The sequence below is a fragment of the Heliangelus exortis genome, chromosome 1 (genome assembly GCF_036169615.1).
Source record: "Heliangelus exortis chromosome 1, bHelExo1.hap1, whole genome shotgun sequence".
Taxonomy (NCBI): domain Eukaryota; kingdom Metazoa; phylum Chordata; class Aves; order Apodiformes; family Trochilidae; genus Heliangelus; species Heliangelus exortis.
This window is the reverse complement of record NC_092422.1, coordinates 111,990,058-112,008,730: the sequence shown is the minus strand read 5'-3', so window position 1 is coordinate 112,008,730 and position 18,673 is coordinate 111,990,058. Positions and strand designations below refer to the sequence as shown.

The following is an 18,673-nucleotide window of genomic DNA, read 5'->3' as shown; positions in this document are numbered from 1 at the left end:
GTCCTTTCACCAGCCTGGTTGCCCTCCTTTGGACCTGCTCCAGCACCTCAATCTCCTTCCTGAACTGAGGGGCCCAGAACTGGACACAGGACTCGAGGTGTGGCCTCACCAGCTCTGAGTACAGGGGCAGAATCACTTCCCTGGACCTGCTGGCCACTCTGTTCCTGATACAGGCCAGGATGCCATTGGCCTTCTTGGCCACCTGGGCACACTGCTGGCTCATGTTCAGATAGTGGAGGGTGCAGGATGCTGCATGTGGTCCTGTTTAACATCCTGAAGTTCACCTGGGCACACCTACCTGGTTTGCCCAGGTCTTTCTGGATGACATCTTCTCCCTCTGGCTTTTCAACAGCACCACTCAGCTTGGTGTCATCTGCAAACTTGCTGTCTGTGTTGATAAAAATGTTAAACAGGACAGGTCCCAGCAGGGAATCCTGAGGGACACCACTTATCACTGGTCTCCATCTGAACTTCAAGCCATACATTACATATTAGTGTGTAATACAAAACGCTTTCAGACAGACACTTTTAGCTGTCAAAACAGAAATCTGTCAATAAAAATGATGTTGATAATGTGAATTTCAAGAGTGTGAAATCTTGACATACTTTTTAAATCTGTCATAATCACTTGGTAGGAATGAATGTAGGTATGAATTCTTAAGGGTATGATGAACCTGGAGGTAGAAAATGTATTGGAATTGGTATTGAAGACATTTTTTAGCAGCATCTCTAAATCTGATTTTTGTCTTTCCTATTTTTGCTTTCATTACCTTGTTCATGATCCTGAAAGGTCCTGACTGCTGTTAATATAACATGTATGGATCTCTCCCAAAAGATCTCTGGACCTTCTAGTGTCAAATTGTGAAAATGATAATATTGGTTTTGGCCTACACCTTTCATGGGACTAAATAGGCTTTTAGGCCTGCAGTGTGAACAGAAATAAATCACAGATATTATGAGGCCTATTTTGTGGTACTTATGTCATTGTGCTCAGCAATAGTTCAAGGACAGGGAACTGCTTGAGAGAGTCCAGCACAGAGGTAAAAAGATGATTAAGGGAGTCAAACATCTGAGGAAAGGCTGAAGGAGCTGAGTCTCTGTAGCTTGGAGGAGACTGAGGGGTGACCTTATTAATGCTTAGCAATATGTAAAGGGTGAGTGTTAGGAGGACAGAGCCAGGCTCTTCTCTGTGATGACCAATGATAGGACAAGGGGTAATATGAGATTCCATGTGAACATAAGGAGAAGCTTTGTCAATGTGGGCTTGACAGAGAACTGGCACAGGCTGCCCAGTGAAGTTGTGGAGTCTCCTTCTCTGGAGACATTCCAAACCCATCTGTGTGTGTTCTGTGTGACCTACATGAGGTGATTCTGCTCTGGCAGGAGGGTTGGACTCAATGATCTTTCAAGGGCCCCTCCAACCCCTAACATTTAATGATTCTGCAGATACTTTATCTTGACACTTGATAGCCAGTGATGGTGGACGTTACTTAAAGAACATTCTTATTTCCAAAATCAACACACAAATTCTTACACTTCTCGTGCTGCATATGTTCATGTACTATAGTTCACGTCTAGGTGTTGAGTAAGCAGATTTTTCACTTTGCTCTTTGTATTTTTTCCACTTGATAATGGGACATCTGTTGCTTGATATAAATACTTAAATGTTAGGTAGAGGGCTCTAAGTTGGAGTCACAACAATTTGTTGTAGAAATCTAGAAAAAATTTGAGCGTGTTCTTTAAAGAACTAGAAGAATTATTTACAGCATTGAAACTGGTAGAGTAGAAAACAATGCACTAGCAGTTTAATCTTTAGACCTGGTAGTTGGTTTCATTAGAGTATTTGCTGTCCATTGTCTTTCCACTTCTGTTCTTTCTCATCATGTTGTGAATACTGTAATAACAGTAAAACTGGTGGGCTCTTATTTTATTGGTGTGTTTTTCCCTTCCTTTTCAGAATCTGTTTTCTTCTGCACATAGGTCTTGAGAGACAGTGGAATAGCAGTGACACTTTCTGTACTGTCTGCATTTGCTTCAGTCATTCTGGATGAATTCTAATCTCATGGAAGAAGTTGTAGCAGCTCTCTGGTCACCTATCATGAGAAGCTAAACATTATGCAACATTGGTTGCATGGTATTTTGCTCACAAGTGCTGTTTTATCTGCATGCAGCTTACCCTGGAATTTCCATGCCATAATATTAATAGTTAAATAGTTAAATCCCAACAGATAATAGTTAAAAACCCAACAGAACTTTAAATTGTTGGGTTAAAACCCCAACAGAATTCATACAATGCTAAGAACCAGGATGACTAAAACACTGGTGAAACTTTGAATATAAGTGCATGTATCTGATTTATTTTTGTTCTTTTGTAGGTGATGCATGTGGACACACTGTTCTGGGTCCTGAAAGTGGAACTCTTGCTTCGATAAACTACCCACAGACCTCTCCAAACAGTACAGTCTGTGAATGGGAAATTCGTGTGAAGCCTGGGCAGCGAGTTCAGCTCAAATTTGGTGATTTTGATATTGATGACTCAGATTCCTGTCATTCCAGTTACTTAAGAGTTCACAATGGGATTGGCCCCACCAGGACAGAGATAGGTAGGAGGTTTTATTATTGGTGTTTGAAAGCCATTGTCTTACTTAGAGCTTGGAAGATACTGTTGGTAATTTTGTTACCTTTAAAATTTCTCCCTTTTTACCTTCTCTGTGCATAGAGTAACTACAGTACAGTAAAGCATTAGTAAGGTTGTTTGTTTGGTTGGTTTTTTATAGCACTAGAACACTGTTATTGTTCTGCTGGATATTGGGCAGGGTAAGCCTCGCCTGAATAAATTCACTGCTTTGTACAGTTTGGATTTTGAGTCTTCTGAGAAGTGATGAAAAGAAGTGTTTATTATTTACAGGAATATCAAAGAAGGTAAAGAAAGGAATTCTAGTAGTTCTGTAAGCAGTGTTTTTCCTGAGCTTTGTATCAAAGGAACCCTGCAAAACTTTCAGGAGTGCTGTGTGTACCTCACCAAAGTGCAAAAACAGCCCTCAGGGATCGGTTTTATTAAATGAATTACTGATACAGTACTGCTAGAAAGCACAGCTAAGGGAAGTTTCTCCTGTATGCTGTACAGGAGTGGAGGACAGGTGCATCTGGAACTGTATAAAAACTGTATAAAAGCAGTAAAGAAAATGGTAGTTGGATTGTTCCTTTCTCTGGTGGCATCCTCGGTTTAAGTGTGCTTACCACTGAGCCTCAGCAAATGACCTCTGTGTTTGGAATATCAGAGTATTCTTACAGTAATTATTAAGTTCTTGCATTTTGTTGACAATTATTAAAGCATATGTAAATGTCTGCCTTCACACAATTCCTAGATTCTAAAGATGTACTGAAAAAGTGATGGATAATGGCAACATCCTACCTTTTGTGCATGCATACAACAATTAGATAGGAAATGTAATACAAATCCTGTAATAATCTTTGATTCTTCATATTCTCAAAGGAAACCCCACTGTAATGTTGTTTTGGTTTTTTTCTCAGACATATCCCAGTTGCTAGCAAAGTTCTTGTAAGAAGTGGGAATTTCAAAACTATGAGGATCTGAATTTAAAAAAAAAATGGAAAAGAAAGGAAAAAAAAGTATATATATGTCTTACCTGAAATGCCTTTCTTTTTATATGAAATAACTCTGATTTGAGCTGTTTATGTCAGTAGTGTTAATAGATGCCAGGCTTCAATAGTTCTGTAGTTCAAATATTCTCTCTTTTCTGGTAATACCCATAGTATAAATTTTATCTTGTTTAAGAGGACAAATTAAATTTCATTACTATAAGGCAGAGTTGAGTTTTTTTGGTTTTGGTTTTTTTTCCCCCAAATATCGGTGTGATGCCATCTACATCTAGGTACATACAGGACTTTCAGACCCTTGTGGTTACTTTGCATAAAAGTCAAAATTGTCATTCTTTCTTCACTAAAATTTGTTGTTATTATGCAGATTAATTTTATTTTCTTTCTTGAAGCTTTAATATAGAGGGAGAGAGAAAGAAAAAAGATTCAGTTCGCCAAGGTTGTTTTTATGCTTTTCAAATGCTGATCCCACTGAATTGATTCTTTTTATAAAAAGGCTAGTGGAATGTTAGCTCTGTTAACCTTCTTTTCCATCTGTTACCTAGTTAAGTGTGTGTGAAAATAAGTGTGCTTGGAGCTGTTGAGCCAGGCTTGGGCTAAAATAGGAAGCGCTGAAGTCCTTAAATGGCAAGGAACGTCCAGTTCTCGAAAGTCTATTACTCACTTTTACAAGTGACTTAATGGGCTTGAGTAAATTTTCTACTTCATTTGTTTCTCTTGACTTTCAGCTGTCCCCAGCTGGTGTAGTAGCACAGTATGTTGAGCAAATGTGTCTTGTTCTGCTCTTAATAAATTAACTCACAGAACCAACAGTGACATTAACAGTGGCAGATACAGATTACGCACGTTCTTGAATGTTCACGTTTGAAGCAGTGGATGCTGGAGGGATTAAACGGTGACCTGAATTTGTCTGGGAGAAATCTGGATTTTTCCTAAATTTTTCTATTCAAGAATTCTAGCTTGGTCTAACATTAAAATATTTGTATTATGTAAAATCTGCAAGTCAATGAAACCTACCCAAAATGACTAAAAAATTGGTTAATTAGATTAAAAAATGGTTAGCGGGTTAGTTCATTGGTAAAGAGAGGTTTCTACTGAAGCTTTTCAGGACTAGTTCTCATGCCAAGCCTTTTGAATATTTATCAATAAATCAAAAGAAGATTTAAATTCTTGCCTTTAAGTTTGTCAGTCACTGTGTGTCAGATGTACTTATTTAATAGATGCAATATAAGCCCAGCTCTGCAGGAGCAGGGAAGGTAAGCTACCACGAGAATTCCCTCACTCGGGGTCCTTCAGTGCTTAAGTACAGACAAAATAGTAACGTTACATCTTTGCATATGCCATTGACAGAGGTGTCACAGCAGTGACACCTGTTTCTAGTTCCAGTTTTTTACAAAGGTTGCTAAAAATCTAGCAAGAGGCCAGAGAAGAGTTAGAAAAATGCTATATAGCTTCAAAAGTGCATCTTGCCATGAGTAATCATTAAGTCTACAGTTTGTCAAAGGCAGTATCTCCATGGTGCAAGCAGCTCTAGATAGTTTATCCAAGCTAGATTTAAATGTCTTGCCCTGTGCATTTAATCAGAGAAATGGATAAATGTTTTCTTGAGGACAGTCTGACCTACCCTGAGAGGAGGTGTGTCCTGATCAACCATGTAACAAGATCTCAGTAGCTGAAAACAAAACTTAAAAGAGGGACTGGAAAGTAGTAGTTGGAAAAATGATGCAGTTCATCATAATGAATGTAATTAGTAATTGAAACATCACTTAAGAGCAAGAAAAAAAAATAAGGTCAGTGTGGGGCCTCAGTGAAAGCAAGCTTATTCCTTTGTACGTCTTGCTGATAACCAACTGAAGTAGCAATTTGAGGTAAGGTTATATTTGTATGGTATTTTAAGTTTAATTGAAGTATTGTAAAATATATTTTCTTGTTTTAATTAGAAAATACCCTTGCTGTTTTCAAGAAATACCTGAATAAGCAACATTTAGAAAGCTGTGAATGATGATAGGAATTTATAATTTAATTTTGTTTATTTTATTAGCATTTGAGACTGCAGTTCACTTTCTAAGGGAATTTGCCATACTTAATACAATTGTATTATATTCGTTTTGTATTTATCTGTTAAGAAACATTCCTGCAGGGCAGTGTTATTCCACTCCCTCTATTTTAGTTTTGTAATTTCTGTTTAGCTGAGAAGCAAGTCTTAATTCTTTTTTTGCTGTTTTGCAATATGATAACATTCTTAGTATCAAGAAAGCAAATAAATGAATGGAAATGCATGTGGTGTAATTTGCTGCTGTTGACTGTCTACTTTGCTTATGCACTGCAGTTTAAATGGTTTACAATATCCAGTGATCAAGGGGCCTATAGAACAGATGGTATTTGTTTTTTCTTAACAGGTTAATAAACTGATTAGTATTTTATTTAAGTTTCTAGTTAGTAGGACTGGTGAATTCCATTTTGCCTTGAGTCTGTTTAGCAGCCATTCATCCAGGTAATGTCATTTGGTAGTAACTCTAAGAGTTCCTAGGGCAAATATTGTCAGCACTTGCAGACTTCAGCATCTCAGTTTAAAATGTATTGGGTTTGGTCATCTTAGATGTTAAGAGAAGTATCCAGATGCAGAACCTCTGTTAGTTTTTATAGGTGGAGCAAAAGAGAAACCAACACATGCTTGTATATTAATGCTGATTCATGTGAATCGTGCCTGCTATTGTCCAAAATTAAGAAAAGTAGTTGATAGAAAACATGAAACAGTTAAGGGAGAAGTGTCCTAACAGCACTCTCTTCTGCTTCTGTAGATGATTTTTGTTGCCCTAACTTGATCCTTTCCTTAACAGATATCTCATGGTCTGTGGAGAACTGACTGGGGGTTAAGCATGGCTAGAGATGGATGGGATAAAGTCTCATATGTTAAGTGTTAAAGTCACAAGTGTTAAGGGTGTGAGAGGCTCTCCCTCATTGACAGTGGCAAAATAAATCTGGTATATATACTCTGCCATTTGCTTTAAATGAGCACTGACTACATTATTTGCTCTTATACGCTTTTATTTGTTTTCTAATATACACCAGAAGTAATCTGAGTTCACACTGCACATGAAAAAAGGTGCTTAATTAAGCTATTTGGTCCATATCTGTTCTCTTCCTCTTCTCTGTAGGAAAATACTGTGGATTTGACTTTCAGATGGATGGTTTAATAACTTCAAAGGGTAATGAAGTCACAGTACAGTTCATGAGTGGAACACACACTTCTGGACGTGGATTTCTTGCAGCTTATTCAACTACTGACAAATCAGGTATTTATAATTATTGGGCAGTTTTTCTTTGCTGGTAAATTAGAGCTGCCTAGTAAAAACATAGAAGTAATTTATTTATTCCTGAGTTCTTACAAGTAAACTTCTAAAAAGGAAGACTTTCAATACGATCTTTCTCATATGTCTGTGTAGGAAATTGGACTATTTAGTTGCTATTTAAGTTACAGTATTTTAAAAGAAATTATAGCAAAGTTTGTCCTGAATAGCAAGGTAAGAGACACAGCTGTTACAAATAAAAGAGCTGCTTTCGATAAGGGATGAAATGCATTTTTTTCAGGTAGCAATCAAAGTGGCAGATAACTAACAAAATTCTTATTGACCTGCATATATTTTATACTGACTAACCTCATAGAAAAATTTATTCCAGTAACAATACCCCATACTCCCTCAAATCTTCAATTACATAATTTCCTGACTATTTTTTTTTATCACTTCTTCCTTTTTTTTCTTTTTTCATATTTTTGGTTATTGTAACCTCTGAGGGAGGCTGCTGTATTTATTTTGTGTCTCCTTACACTTGTTGTGATGCTGACATACATGGTCCTCAACAAAATGAAAGATTGCTGGCAACTGCATCACGAGGCAAGAGGATTGAGAAAACCCTTTCTAAAGTAATTCTAAAAGAGCACATAAAGAGTTCTATTTTTCAGTTCGAATGTTATGGTTTTTCTGGTGCTTTTCTCTCTGTATTTTGGACTATACGTGGTGATACGTAGCAGACTGAACACAAAATTTGATATATCAGTTATGGATGCCAGTAACATGGCACTCTGTTCCCTGTGCTTCCTGGTTTTAGTACAGTAAGACTCCTAAATGAAAACACAGGCCTGTTTAATTAGCTGATTAATTTGTGAAAATAATGTATTTGTCTGAATTTTTTCAGGTTATCTGATGTACAGCTATAAATTAAAATTAATCTGCACAAAAAATGAATGTAGTGTTTCTGTCTATGTTACATTCTCAGTAGATTTCCCACTAGTTAGAAAAATTATCCATGTTCTACTGTAATACAAAATCTGTTGCAAGAAAACGTACTAGGACCCTGTTTTTTTGGTTTTTTTTTCCATTCTGAGCATTTTTGTTAAGCCACAGAAGCTGAAATGTGTATTTTTGTGCACTTTGGAAAGCATACTCAAACTTGTTGTCTTTATCATCCTCTTGATCTAACACTTTTTCTTTCCAGACCTAATTACCTGTTTAGAAAATGCAAGTCACTTTTCTGAACCAGAATTCAAGTAAGACTGATTTTACTTGTTTCCCCCCAGTCTGTTCAATGAAATAATTTTAATGTTTTTACTTGACTCTGTTATTTGTACCTGATGCAGTTTGAAAATTGGCTGTCCAGAGAACTTAAAAGCAAACCAGTTAGAGATAAAGCTGAATAATTTTGACATTTGCACTCTTCTTTCTACTCTTTCTTCCTCTATCATTTTTACTATTTACAAGCAGTATACAGTAGAACCTCATTGATTTGCACTAGATTTCAAAGTGTAACACTTGCCTTTCTCTTCCATTTTCCCAAATTCCAAAATAGGGCTCTAATTAAAGGTTCTAGCCTTATTCAACATGTGTGGAAGTCTCTGAATCACAGCAGTTTTGTGGTACCTGCAAAGTTGCTTCAACTTGTGTTGAACTTCAGTGAAAATGTTAATAGTTTATTCCAGTTCACTGATAAATCTCTAACTTAATAGTTGTAATAGATTTAATACAGTTTATGTGCAGTATGAAATGGCACTAAAACATGGAGAGGGGCTTGCATCAGAGGTGCAGATGTCTTGCCTCTTGCTTTCCATGAGCTTGTGGTATGAACTGAAATTGGTGAGTTTTTGATGATGAGAACATTGCCAGGAGCTATTATAAAATAACTGTACTTTCCAGATACATTATTTAAGTATGCAAACCAAATAGATATGCAGGTCTAATTTATAAAATATAATTCTTTAATACTGGTATTTATATGACTTTCAGTTTACAGAAGCCATGAAGTATTTATATTATAAAATGCTGACTTCAGTAATTTATTATGAGACCTGGAACTGTAGTTTCAGCTGAGAATTTTCTTAAACTTTTTCAAATGTTCTCCTGTTAAGTATTTCTCTCCCTGAGTATTTTTTTTCTGTCTGATTTGTTATGCCTTCAATTAGGATATATCCTCATGGAGTGATACATGAATGATAACATTGTATTATAAATCAAAACCATAGCATGCCTATTTTATAACATTATAAGAGTGGTAGATGCATGGGTATCTTGACTCAATACTTTGTTCTCTTCCAGTAAGTATTGTCCAGCTGGATGTGTGATTCCTTTTGCTGATATTTCAGGCACTATTCCCCATGGATACAGAGATGTAAGTAAAAATACCGTGGGCTCACATGAATTTTGGTAAAACACACACTGTATAGTTAAAAGTTATAGTTGTACACGTTAGTTCTGCTACTTGGATTCTGGAATGCCTCCTAAAGTGAAGACCAGCACACTTATTATTTTGCACAGCTGCCAAATGGATGATGCCTCAGATGTTGCCATCTGCAAGAAATGATCTAGCATAGTAGAGACTCAGACATTTTTGTAAGGCCTGCTGAAAAGGGTGATTCAAAAAAAATACTGTTTTATAATTCCTGTTTTGTTTTCATTGGCTTTTTCAGGTTGGGAAATTCAGATTTATAAAGTGAGAACCAGTTCTTTTAATGGTGCCCACTTCTTTTTGACACTGCAATACATCTTTAAGAAGTGTCTCAGTGGTTATCTTAATGTTTTATTACAGCATGAGAGATTAAATACTGCTTATGTTCAGCAGCTATAAAACTATTTGCAAGACAGTGTTGATACTACAGAATTAAAAGGTCTATTAATTGGAAATTATTTAATGATGTACTGTTTACATTGAACACTATAAAAACATGTACACTGGTTTTCTGATATAAACTTCTGTAACTGAATTAGCACACCTGCCACAAGACTAGAGGGTGTCAACTTTGTTTATTCTTATTGATTATAATTTTTCTAGCAATCTAATAGAAATTACATTAAATCTCTTTGTCTTAAAATACACTTTTTAACAAGCTATTAGATCCGGCACAGAGGAAAGACAGTTCAAAACATTTAATAAGCAAAGATGTTAATATTCAATATGAACCTAAGGTGAGTCTCTCTGACTTATTTTACTCAAATATGTGTAAATCCTTGGCTATCTGCTTAAATAGTTGCCTATATGTACAAATGTCACCACAGCATAACTGTATTCATTGTATGTTCTGGTCCACAGTGAGTCCTCAGTAAATAACTCAAAGACTGTGAGGTAATTTTTGTAGCTTGTAGCAAGATCAAGTTGATTCTCTGCCTAGTGCATTTGCAGCATTTGTAGTTCTGCTTGTTGGTTTTTTTCCCCCCAAAATCTGGAAAATCTATTTTCTATCAAGAAAAAATGAAACTAAGGAAAATAAATGCCCTGTGACTTTGTTTTTTATATACTTTTTTGCTCTGAACAAAAAGGCAGAGAATTTCCCAGAAGTCAGGTGGTGTGGGAAGAAATCAAATTGTCCAGCAGTTGAGACAGAGCTTCAGGTAGTGAGTTCTCACACATCTCTTTCTAAGTATCATCTGCTGCCTTAGAAAATGCCCTACATTTTGATTCTTTTTGTGAGCTGTAGTGTCCACAGTCCTTGAGGACTTAGAGGGCTCATTGCTGACATCTTCTGGTGAGCAGGAAAGAGAGGGCTACATCTATTGCAAACCCCATCTCTTACTTCCAAGAGAAGGTAGGAAAGGAAAGAGGAGCTTTGTGCATAAGTGAGACATAATTCCATTTCTTTAGAAAGCTGTTGGGATATTTGAGGGGTGGGGAATAGGCTTAGAGATTTCATGTGTGAATATACTAAGGAGAGTTATGTTTGGAAAAGTCTGGCTGAGCAGGGGTTTTCGCCAGTGAGCTTGAGTTGTAGGCTCATCCTGGCCTGCTGCACCATGCAGTTATTTCAGAAGAAGGAACAATGAAAAAGTTGCTTTGTTTTTTAGGTAACGGGTGAAAGAAAATAATCCATTAAACCTTTCTTCTTTGGAAGGAACCTGCTGATTCCTTCCTAATTGTGGTGAGGCTCTATAGCACCCAGTGGACTGGCTGGCAGAGCAGTGCAGCAAATGTGTTTAGTAGCATCAGCTAGCAGGGAGTTTCATTTAGGAGAACAGCTGTTAACAGTAAATACAAATCTGTTGCTCATCAACTTGGGCAAGTCCACACTGGGATTCTGCACTAATAGAAACCTAAAGTAGGGAGGGACTCAAGTGGTCCTTCACGGACAACTTGAGACTCACTTGATCTTCTCTAATTCAGGTTGATCCCAGTCCCACTGGGTGTGAGCAAGGGGCTGCAGAACTGCAGTGTGTCTGTGCATACCCCAGTGCTGCACATTGCAGAACACCCCTGAATAACTCAGTATGTGCCTGTTGCACTGCACGTAGCCAGGAGCCTTCCAGGAACATTGGTGTACACCATGGCAGGGTCTAAAGCCACTGGTGCTAAGGCTTTTTTGGAACTGTGTGGTTTTGCTGTTGTGTTTGTTAGACTGTTTCTTTGTCGAACCCCTCTGGGCCGGAAGGGTTTACTTTCCAGCTGGAGAAGACCTCCTGGGCTAGCTTGGGTCCCCAAGACAGCAGCATCTTGCTCTGCTCACTCCATGCTGTGCCTGAAGGACTTTGTGTAGTGAGCCAGGCCTGCTCTCTGTGTCACAGCTAGACTGCAAGTCAGGGGATGGGAGTATCACTGTGCAATCTGTGATTGTATCTGGGCTGTCCTGCAAAAATTGATCTCCATTGACCTGTACAAGCTAGGTAACAGGGTTCCTTAAAATAAATTGTATTCCAGTGCTTCTCTGGGTTTATCTGGATCAGATTGCAGGATGGTAAAGCCATGTTTGACCATAAGTTAAAATAAAAAATACAATTCATTGGCTAAAGTTACAATGTGCAGTGTATCACTCTTTAATTGTGAGAAAATGATTAAGCAGCGCTTTCAGTGTGCTTTCTATTAAAAGGTTTCTATGTGTTTATGTATCCAACTTCTGTTGTCTAACATAAGATTGATTGTAGGTTGAAAGTCTGGCTGTCTGGCTTTTTCAGTCAGATTCACCTTGCTGTTTGAGGTTCTTGATTGCAAGAGTTACATTCCAAGTACGTCTGGGCAAGGATGCAGTGAAATGTAGGAGCTTCTTTTTGTGTTTTTGTAAATTCCATAATAAACCAAAGATGAAAGGTTTCTAAAAAAACAGAACAGTAAAATAAGAACAGTTTCTTAACGTGATAATAACAAGGGCTATAAGTGGACAATGTAGCATTTACAATATATAGTGTTGTATTTAATGTATTTACAATGTATTACTAATTTTTTCTTTTCCCCTCTCTCTTGAAGTCATCATCGCTTTGTATGGCTGGTGTTCATGCAGGTGTTGTGTCAAATACTCTTGGTGGCCAAATTAATGTTGTAATCAGCAAGGGCATTCCATACTATGAAGGATCCCTGGCTAACAATGTCACCTCAAAAGTGTGAGTGTACTTCTGATGTTCCCCTTATCTTTAGCACCTTAGCTCTTGGTTGTGTCTTACCATGGGATTAATTTCAGCCAGTGGAGCTGTGTGCTCCATGGACAAGTTATCTTCCGTAAGGTTCTTGCAGTGCTCTTCTGTTACAGTGGGATGGTTCTACCAGATATTTTTTATTGTTAACCTCTAGATCATAAAGATTAATTTCCCAAATTCTGCAGTGACGCTTTATCTTTGGTGTGACAATAAATCCCTAATGGGCTGTGGAAAAAGAATACTTTAATGGTACCTTTTTAGTTGCAGAGAAAAGAGTGTGACTTGTTATTTTATCTCAGAAGTCCCAGGTATCAAAGCAATCAGAACAGATTGTGTCTTGTAATTATCATTAGCTCAATTTAAATGGGAAGCCTTTTAATGAAGTCTGTGTTATGCTGGGCAGCTGTTTGAAAGCCTTGGAATTAGATAGTATCTCTGGACTGGATTTCAGCTGCAAAAGTGTTTGTAATGAAAGCACTGCAACTGGATGACAGGGAATAATACTTTAATCATGAAGAGCTTGTTCAGGCGTATGTGCATAGGCTTCAGTGGCAAGCAGTTAGACAAGAAAAATAAACTGAAGACAGTTTGTTTCAGTTTTCCTCACTGAGTACCACAAAAAACATCTTTTGTTCTCTGCAGGGGACCATTATCTACAAGTCTCTTCACTTTCAAGACAAGTGGTAAGCATTATCATCACATGTATTACGTGCTGATGCTTTCATACCAATTTTGTGAATAAAATAACGTGTTGCAGATGTTTTATTTTTAAATTTTTGTTCTAAATAATGAGACATTTTTTTCTGCATTTCACAGTAATACATATTTTTAATTGCTTTATTAGCTGATTTTGAGAATTAATCATCATGACATTTATAGGTACAGTGATGGATAGGCCTTGCTTATATGCAGAAGGAGATTCTTTCAGCTAGTGTTCCTCTGTCACAGTCTGGTTTAAAATTACTTGGCTCCTACACTTCAGATGCACTGCTAAAGCCCAGTTAGGCACTTCAGAATTGCTCTTTATTTATATCAAATGTGTATTCTAGGTTTTTTCCCAGGTTTACTCCTTAAACTTTCCTTTTTGGCCTTTAAGAAAGCTAGCAGAAATCCCCAAATCATTCCTTAACTTTCTCCACTTCCTTTTCCTTTTTTTTTCTCCCATTTCTTGCTACTGTATTCTTGTGATTAAATTACTTGTCCCTCTTGCTCTGGAAATTAGTATCTTTGACCTTGCTCTGTGTGTAAGTTGAGTTCCTTCTTGGCTGCTGTGTTCCATTTCATGAATGTCTACCAAGCTGCTGACTGGCATAACAAGTCTTCCCTCTCTAAAAATCTTTACTGCTTTGCATGCTTTTACTTTCTATCAGTTACTAATTTTTCAAATGAATTAACTACAGTTTTCTAATTGGAAGCTAGTTTTGTTTGTGTGCCACTTTAAATGCCATCTTTGAATGGAATTTTGAACTGTTTTGGAGACAGATGCCTTTCCTTAGTCTATTTAACTTAGTAACAATATGAGTAACCTAACAAAATCATTATATCTGTTTTCCCTAAGGGTAGTGTTAAAAACAGAAAAAAAAGGGAACTCAAACACATACTCTTCAAAAGTAAAAAAATACTTTTTCTAATATATAAGTAAAAGTTATGTGGAATGGGAATATAAAGGAAGGAATCTGATGGGCAGAAGTGTTTTAAGATGAAAATTTATACAACCAAAAATTAGAAAATATAGTCCATAATATTCAAATAATTTATCACCCAATTTTAAAATAAAATTATCTCCCAGCAAGAGCTAGGAGAAGGAATTGTACGCTAGTGACTTTATGCCCAGAGACCATTAAACACAGTGATTGAGGCAGGGCTTGTAGTGTTTTTTGGTCTTTCAAAATATGATCTGATAGTGTATATAAAAGTAATTAAATGGCTTAGAAATATGAAGAGATAGGACAAAATGCTGATGTAGACTAGCTGGATTTCAGTGACAGATTTGAGAAACTATTGAAAAAGCTATAGACAAAATGAAGGTCTAGATTAAAATGTACAGAGTTGGGTAGCCTAGAAGTTAGATGAAGGAAAAAGAAGACTGTAGTCTGTTTAAATGAGGTTTATCTGACTGTAGTGAAGTAACTAGTGTGGATCTTCTGTAATTGTTGACTTAAAGTCATGAAAGTGACTTCAAGTCATGAAACCAAGAGAGTAGTGTGCTATTAATGCTAGAGGTGTGGTCACTGCAGATGGAGATAAAATTATTTGTACAGGAAGACCCGGCTGACTTTGAGACTTAATACAAATTAACTGAAGTATCAAAGAGCAAAAAGTGTAAGGTACTTCAGACTGGCAGCGTGTGAGAAGGAAATGACAGAGGAAAGGATTGGTTAGTGAAGTGCTGATGTGATTCTGTTCTGTAGCAGGTAGGCCCAGTAGAGACAGTGAACTATTGATGGAATTGCACTGGACACTGGCAAAGCCTTTTCTGGGATAGGATCATGCATGGGCTCTGCCATCTGTGCCTCCCTTGAGGGATGAGCACCCGACCTTGCTGCAGGGAGAAAGGGAGCTCACAAGAAAGGGGAAGCCTGTCTGGGATGTTTAGGCTGACTGACAGCAGAGGTTGTGACTGATATTCCTGGGGGATACACGTGTGAGAGGGGAACGCTGTTGGCAATACAGGACAAGATTTTAGCACAGAGCAAATGGATACCAACTAGCCACTAGGAAATTTATCCAGGAATTTAGGAGATGTTTTTTAGCCATCAGCAGAATGTGACATGGAAAGAAACTAGTGAGAATGGTAACAAAAAATAGAACTAATTTCAAGAATGTGTTTTAACTCAAGGCCAAGATTGACATGGCTTCCTACATTCTTTGGTGTATTTTTTGAATTGTGATAATGAGATGGCTTTAAAAAAAAAGAAAGAAGTAATATAGACACAAAAAGGGGGTGATTAAGTAGCCTCTTTTCCATTCCTGCATCAACTGTACATACTATTAAACAATGACAGCTGCCCCAAAGCTTCTCTTCTAGTGCCCTGTGTGGGTGGTGATGGAGATAATATCCACATTACTCTTGAGCAGGCATAAATCATGTAATACTCAAAACTACAGATTTGGTTCCAGCACCACTTCTAGAAAGCAAAAGACTGTGTATTGTTAGTTGTGTTGTTGTAGAATAAATTTAGGTGGCAGTTCAATATTTGCATGTAAAGTCCTAAACTCCTAGCAGGAAAAATAATTGTGGAACTTTGATTTTCATTTTGGATCCTCCTCTCTTCTGTTGCTCAGGTTGCTATGGGACACTGGGGATGGAATCTGGGGTAATCCCTGATTCCCACATCACAGCATCATCTATTCTTGAATGGTCTGACCAAACAGAACAAGTGAACATTTGGAAACCTGAAAATGCCAGACTAAAAAGGGTTGGTCCCCCATGGGCTGCTTTTATCAGTGATGAACATCAGTGGTTGCAGATTGACTTGAATAAAGAAAAGAGGATAACAGGTAAGTGAATCCGATGTGGCTTTTAAGCAGCATTCAAAAAGCTTTGTTACTGATAACCTTTTTTCCAGTGCTTGGTCTTAGATAAAGTCCAGGTGACATTTAAATAACAGTGCAGCAAATTTGGTTCGTGGTGCTAGATGATATACTGAGGAGCCTGGAGTTAGAATTGGAATTTTGTGGTGGCAAACACATCTTCCATCAGGTTTTATTCAAATGTCACTTGTGCTTTATTGGATCCCTGGTGCTTCCCTTATCCTGCTGAGGTGCCAATCCGTATCAGTCAGCTCAGTCCACTGGTACCCCTGATGCAGGTGTGCTGACTCGTCTTTCTAGGCTTTCCTGCTGTGAATCCAACAGACAGAGAGAAGCAGCAGATCAAGTAAACCAGCTGGCAGAGTAAACCCCTTCACCTCCTTGTCTGAAGTGGAACTTGGGCTGAGAGTTGGGTGTGGTGGCTCCCTCAGCAGTCTGGTGCACTTTCCCGCAGTAAATGGTGCAGACTGATGCAGCTGGGGTCTGGTTTAGGCTGTGCTCCTTTGCAGAGATTATGATGGAGCATCTGTCATGATTTTTAGTAGCTCTGTTTATTTGGAGAAACAGCTAGAGGTGCTGCTTCCTGGCCCCCTCTGGATGCTTTGCTTCATATTTCAGGAGCCAAGTGAGCTTATGATTAACTGTTCTGTTGATTGTGATGAGGCCCATGCTGACTTGTGAAACCCTGAGGCATTTGCGTTTTGCTGTTAAGTTCAGGGGTAGTCTTAAGTAATAGCAGTGCAGCTTTTGTAACTTGTGTTGACATCAGTGGTTTTTGTTTTGATTTAATTGTTCAGAGATGATTTGCTGCTGTTAATGGGCATGTTTGCAATCTGACTGAAATAAAAAAACAAAGTGACTTGAGGCAGAGTGCCTCGCAGAATCCTGGGCTTCCAGACTATTGTGAACCATCCTCCTTTGATCAGTTTGAGTTTTTCTCTTTATGAAATGGTTTCTGTGACCTCAGCTGCATGCCCTGCTATCAGCAGTGTGGCTTCCTGTCATTGAGCAACTCGGGTTTCCCAGCAGCCTTTTTATTACCTCCCTGGAGACGATTTGGATTTACATTACTCCTCTAATTCCTGTGCTAATAAGCTTTTACAAAACAGCTTCCTTAGTGAGGCGTGCTAGGAAGCTACATTTCTGTCAATGGTGCTTTTAGGTACAAAAGCCTGGAAGAGTGGTGCTGTCTTGGCAACTGGAGACAAGAGAGGGCCATGGTCAAATGAACAGGCTGTTCCTATCAAGAACATTCCTATCAAGATTCATTCCTATCAAGAAATGGGGGAAAAGTGCTTAGCAAGGTTAAATTGTGAGAACTAGTTACATTTCAGTCACTTTAGAGGTTTAAGACTCCGGCACCTTGGATAAACATTTTGAACTGTAACTAGACCAGTGGCAATTCCAGTGATGTAACTGGATTCAAAGGCTCATCTAGTAGTTTTTCCAGACAAGCACCAGTCTAACTGCCTTTCATTTCCACAGGTATTATAACAACTGGATCAACCTTAGCAGAGTACTACTACTATGTCTCAGCCTACAGAATTTTATATAGTGATGATGCACAGAAATGGACAGTATACAGAGAACCTGGCATGGATAAAGATAAGGTAAAAATACCACATGCTTTCTAGGTATGTTCTTTGAAGATTTCACAACTGTAAATACAACTGAGTTTGGTACAGTGAAGAAACAATAGCCTTTTATTACACTGAAAAGAAAACAGCATCTATGCAGAAGAAAATATGCAAATATATACAGATTTGAACAGTTCTGAAATTCAAAGATAATTTTCATTACCATCTGGGGATGGGAGTATTCTATACAAGCAATTTCTTTTGCCAGGGGTAGGCTGTCTGATACTGCATCACCTTAAGAGTAATCAGATTTCTTTTGGAATAGGTTGGATGCATGTTTCAAAATTAAGGTTTGCTTTCTTATCCTCTTGTGGTTACAGAATAAATGTTAGGAGTTGTGTAATTTTCTATCTTCTATGATGTTTCTGTCAGTCTTTTTGACAAAATACTGATAAGTTTTTGCATAATAGAACAACCCTCGCAGAGGAGTTTTCTTTTAAAAAGATGCTATGGGATGTTCAGATTGCAAATGCTTTGCCACACAGAAAATTTACCTAATGTTAATGGCAAAATAATTGTATTTTTCTGAAGTTTACAGTTTCGCAGTATTTAATAGGCAGTAAAAATGAGAAGGTTAATGTCCTACATTCTCTTCCCAGTGTTTCAGACTGGATTTTCTTAAACAAATTAGTGGATTCTTGGTATCTTGACTGGAACAGACCACCTTCTTTGTCTTTAAATTCTTGGGTGTAATTTAGCTTGCTTCCTTAGGCATGTAACAGGAACAAGCAACTCAGTAACTCTGCAGAAGGTCTTCAGAATGGTAACTCTAGCTGTATTTGTTTTTCTTCTGTTTACCATGGGTTAAGAATGTTTCAAGGTAGGCTACAGCAATCTGTTGATGGTTGAAACATCTTGTTAAATCAAGAGGTTTCTGAAAGCTGGTCATAATCACAATAGGAAACTTTCCTGAAAGAAGGAGTAGACTCTGCTGTCGGGTTTTGTCCATCTCCTTGAACCTGCATGTGAACTAACAGACTCGGTGTGAAGGAT

General features: G+C 37.7%; 1 protein-coding gene across 1 annotated transcript in view; it reads left to right on the top strand.

Annotated features, from left to right (window-relative positions):
* DCBLD2 (discoidin, CUB and LCCL domain containing 2) overlaps nucleotides 1–18,673 on the top strand; it is a 45,130-nt gene that overhangs the window by 14,842 nt on the left and 11,615 nt on the right. The window contains exons 2-9 of the mRNA XM_071758716.1: nucleotides 2,376–2,603; nucleotides 6,780–6,917; nucleotides 8,119–8,170; nucleotides 9,213–9,285; nucleotides 12,343–12,476; nucleotides 13,152–13,192; nucleotides 15,795–16,010; nucleotides 17,529–17,653. Of these exons, the coding sequence (XP_071614817.1) occupies nucleotides 2,376–2,603; nucleotides 6,780–6,917; nucleotides 8,119–8,170; nucleotides 9,213–9,285; nucleotides 12,343–12,476; nucleotides 13,152–13,192; nucleotides 15,795–16,010; nucleotides 17,529–17,653 (1,007 nt within the window). The remainder of the gene's footprint in view (nucleotides 1–2,375; nucleotides 2,604–6,779; nucleotides 6,918–8,118; nucleotides 8,171–9,212; nucleotides 9,286–12,342; nucleotides 12,477–13,151; nucleotides 13,193–15,794; nucleotides 16,011–17,528; nucleotides 17,654–18,673) is intronic.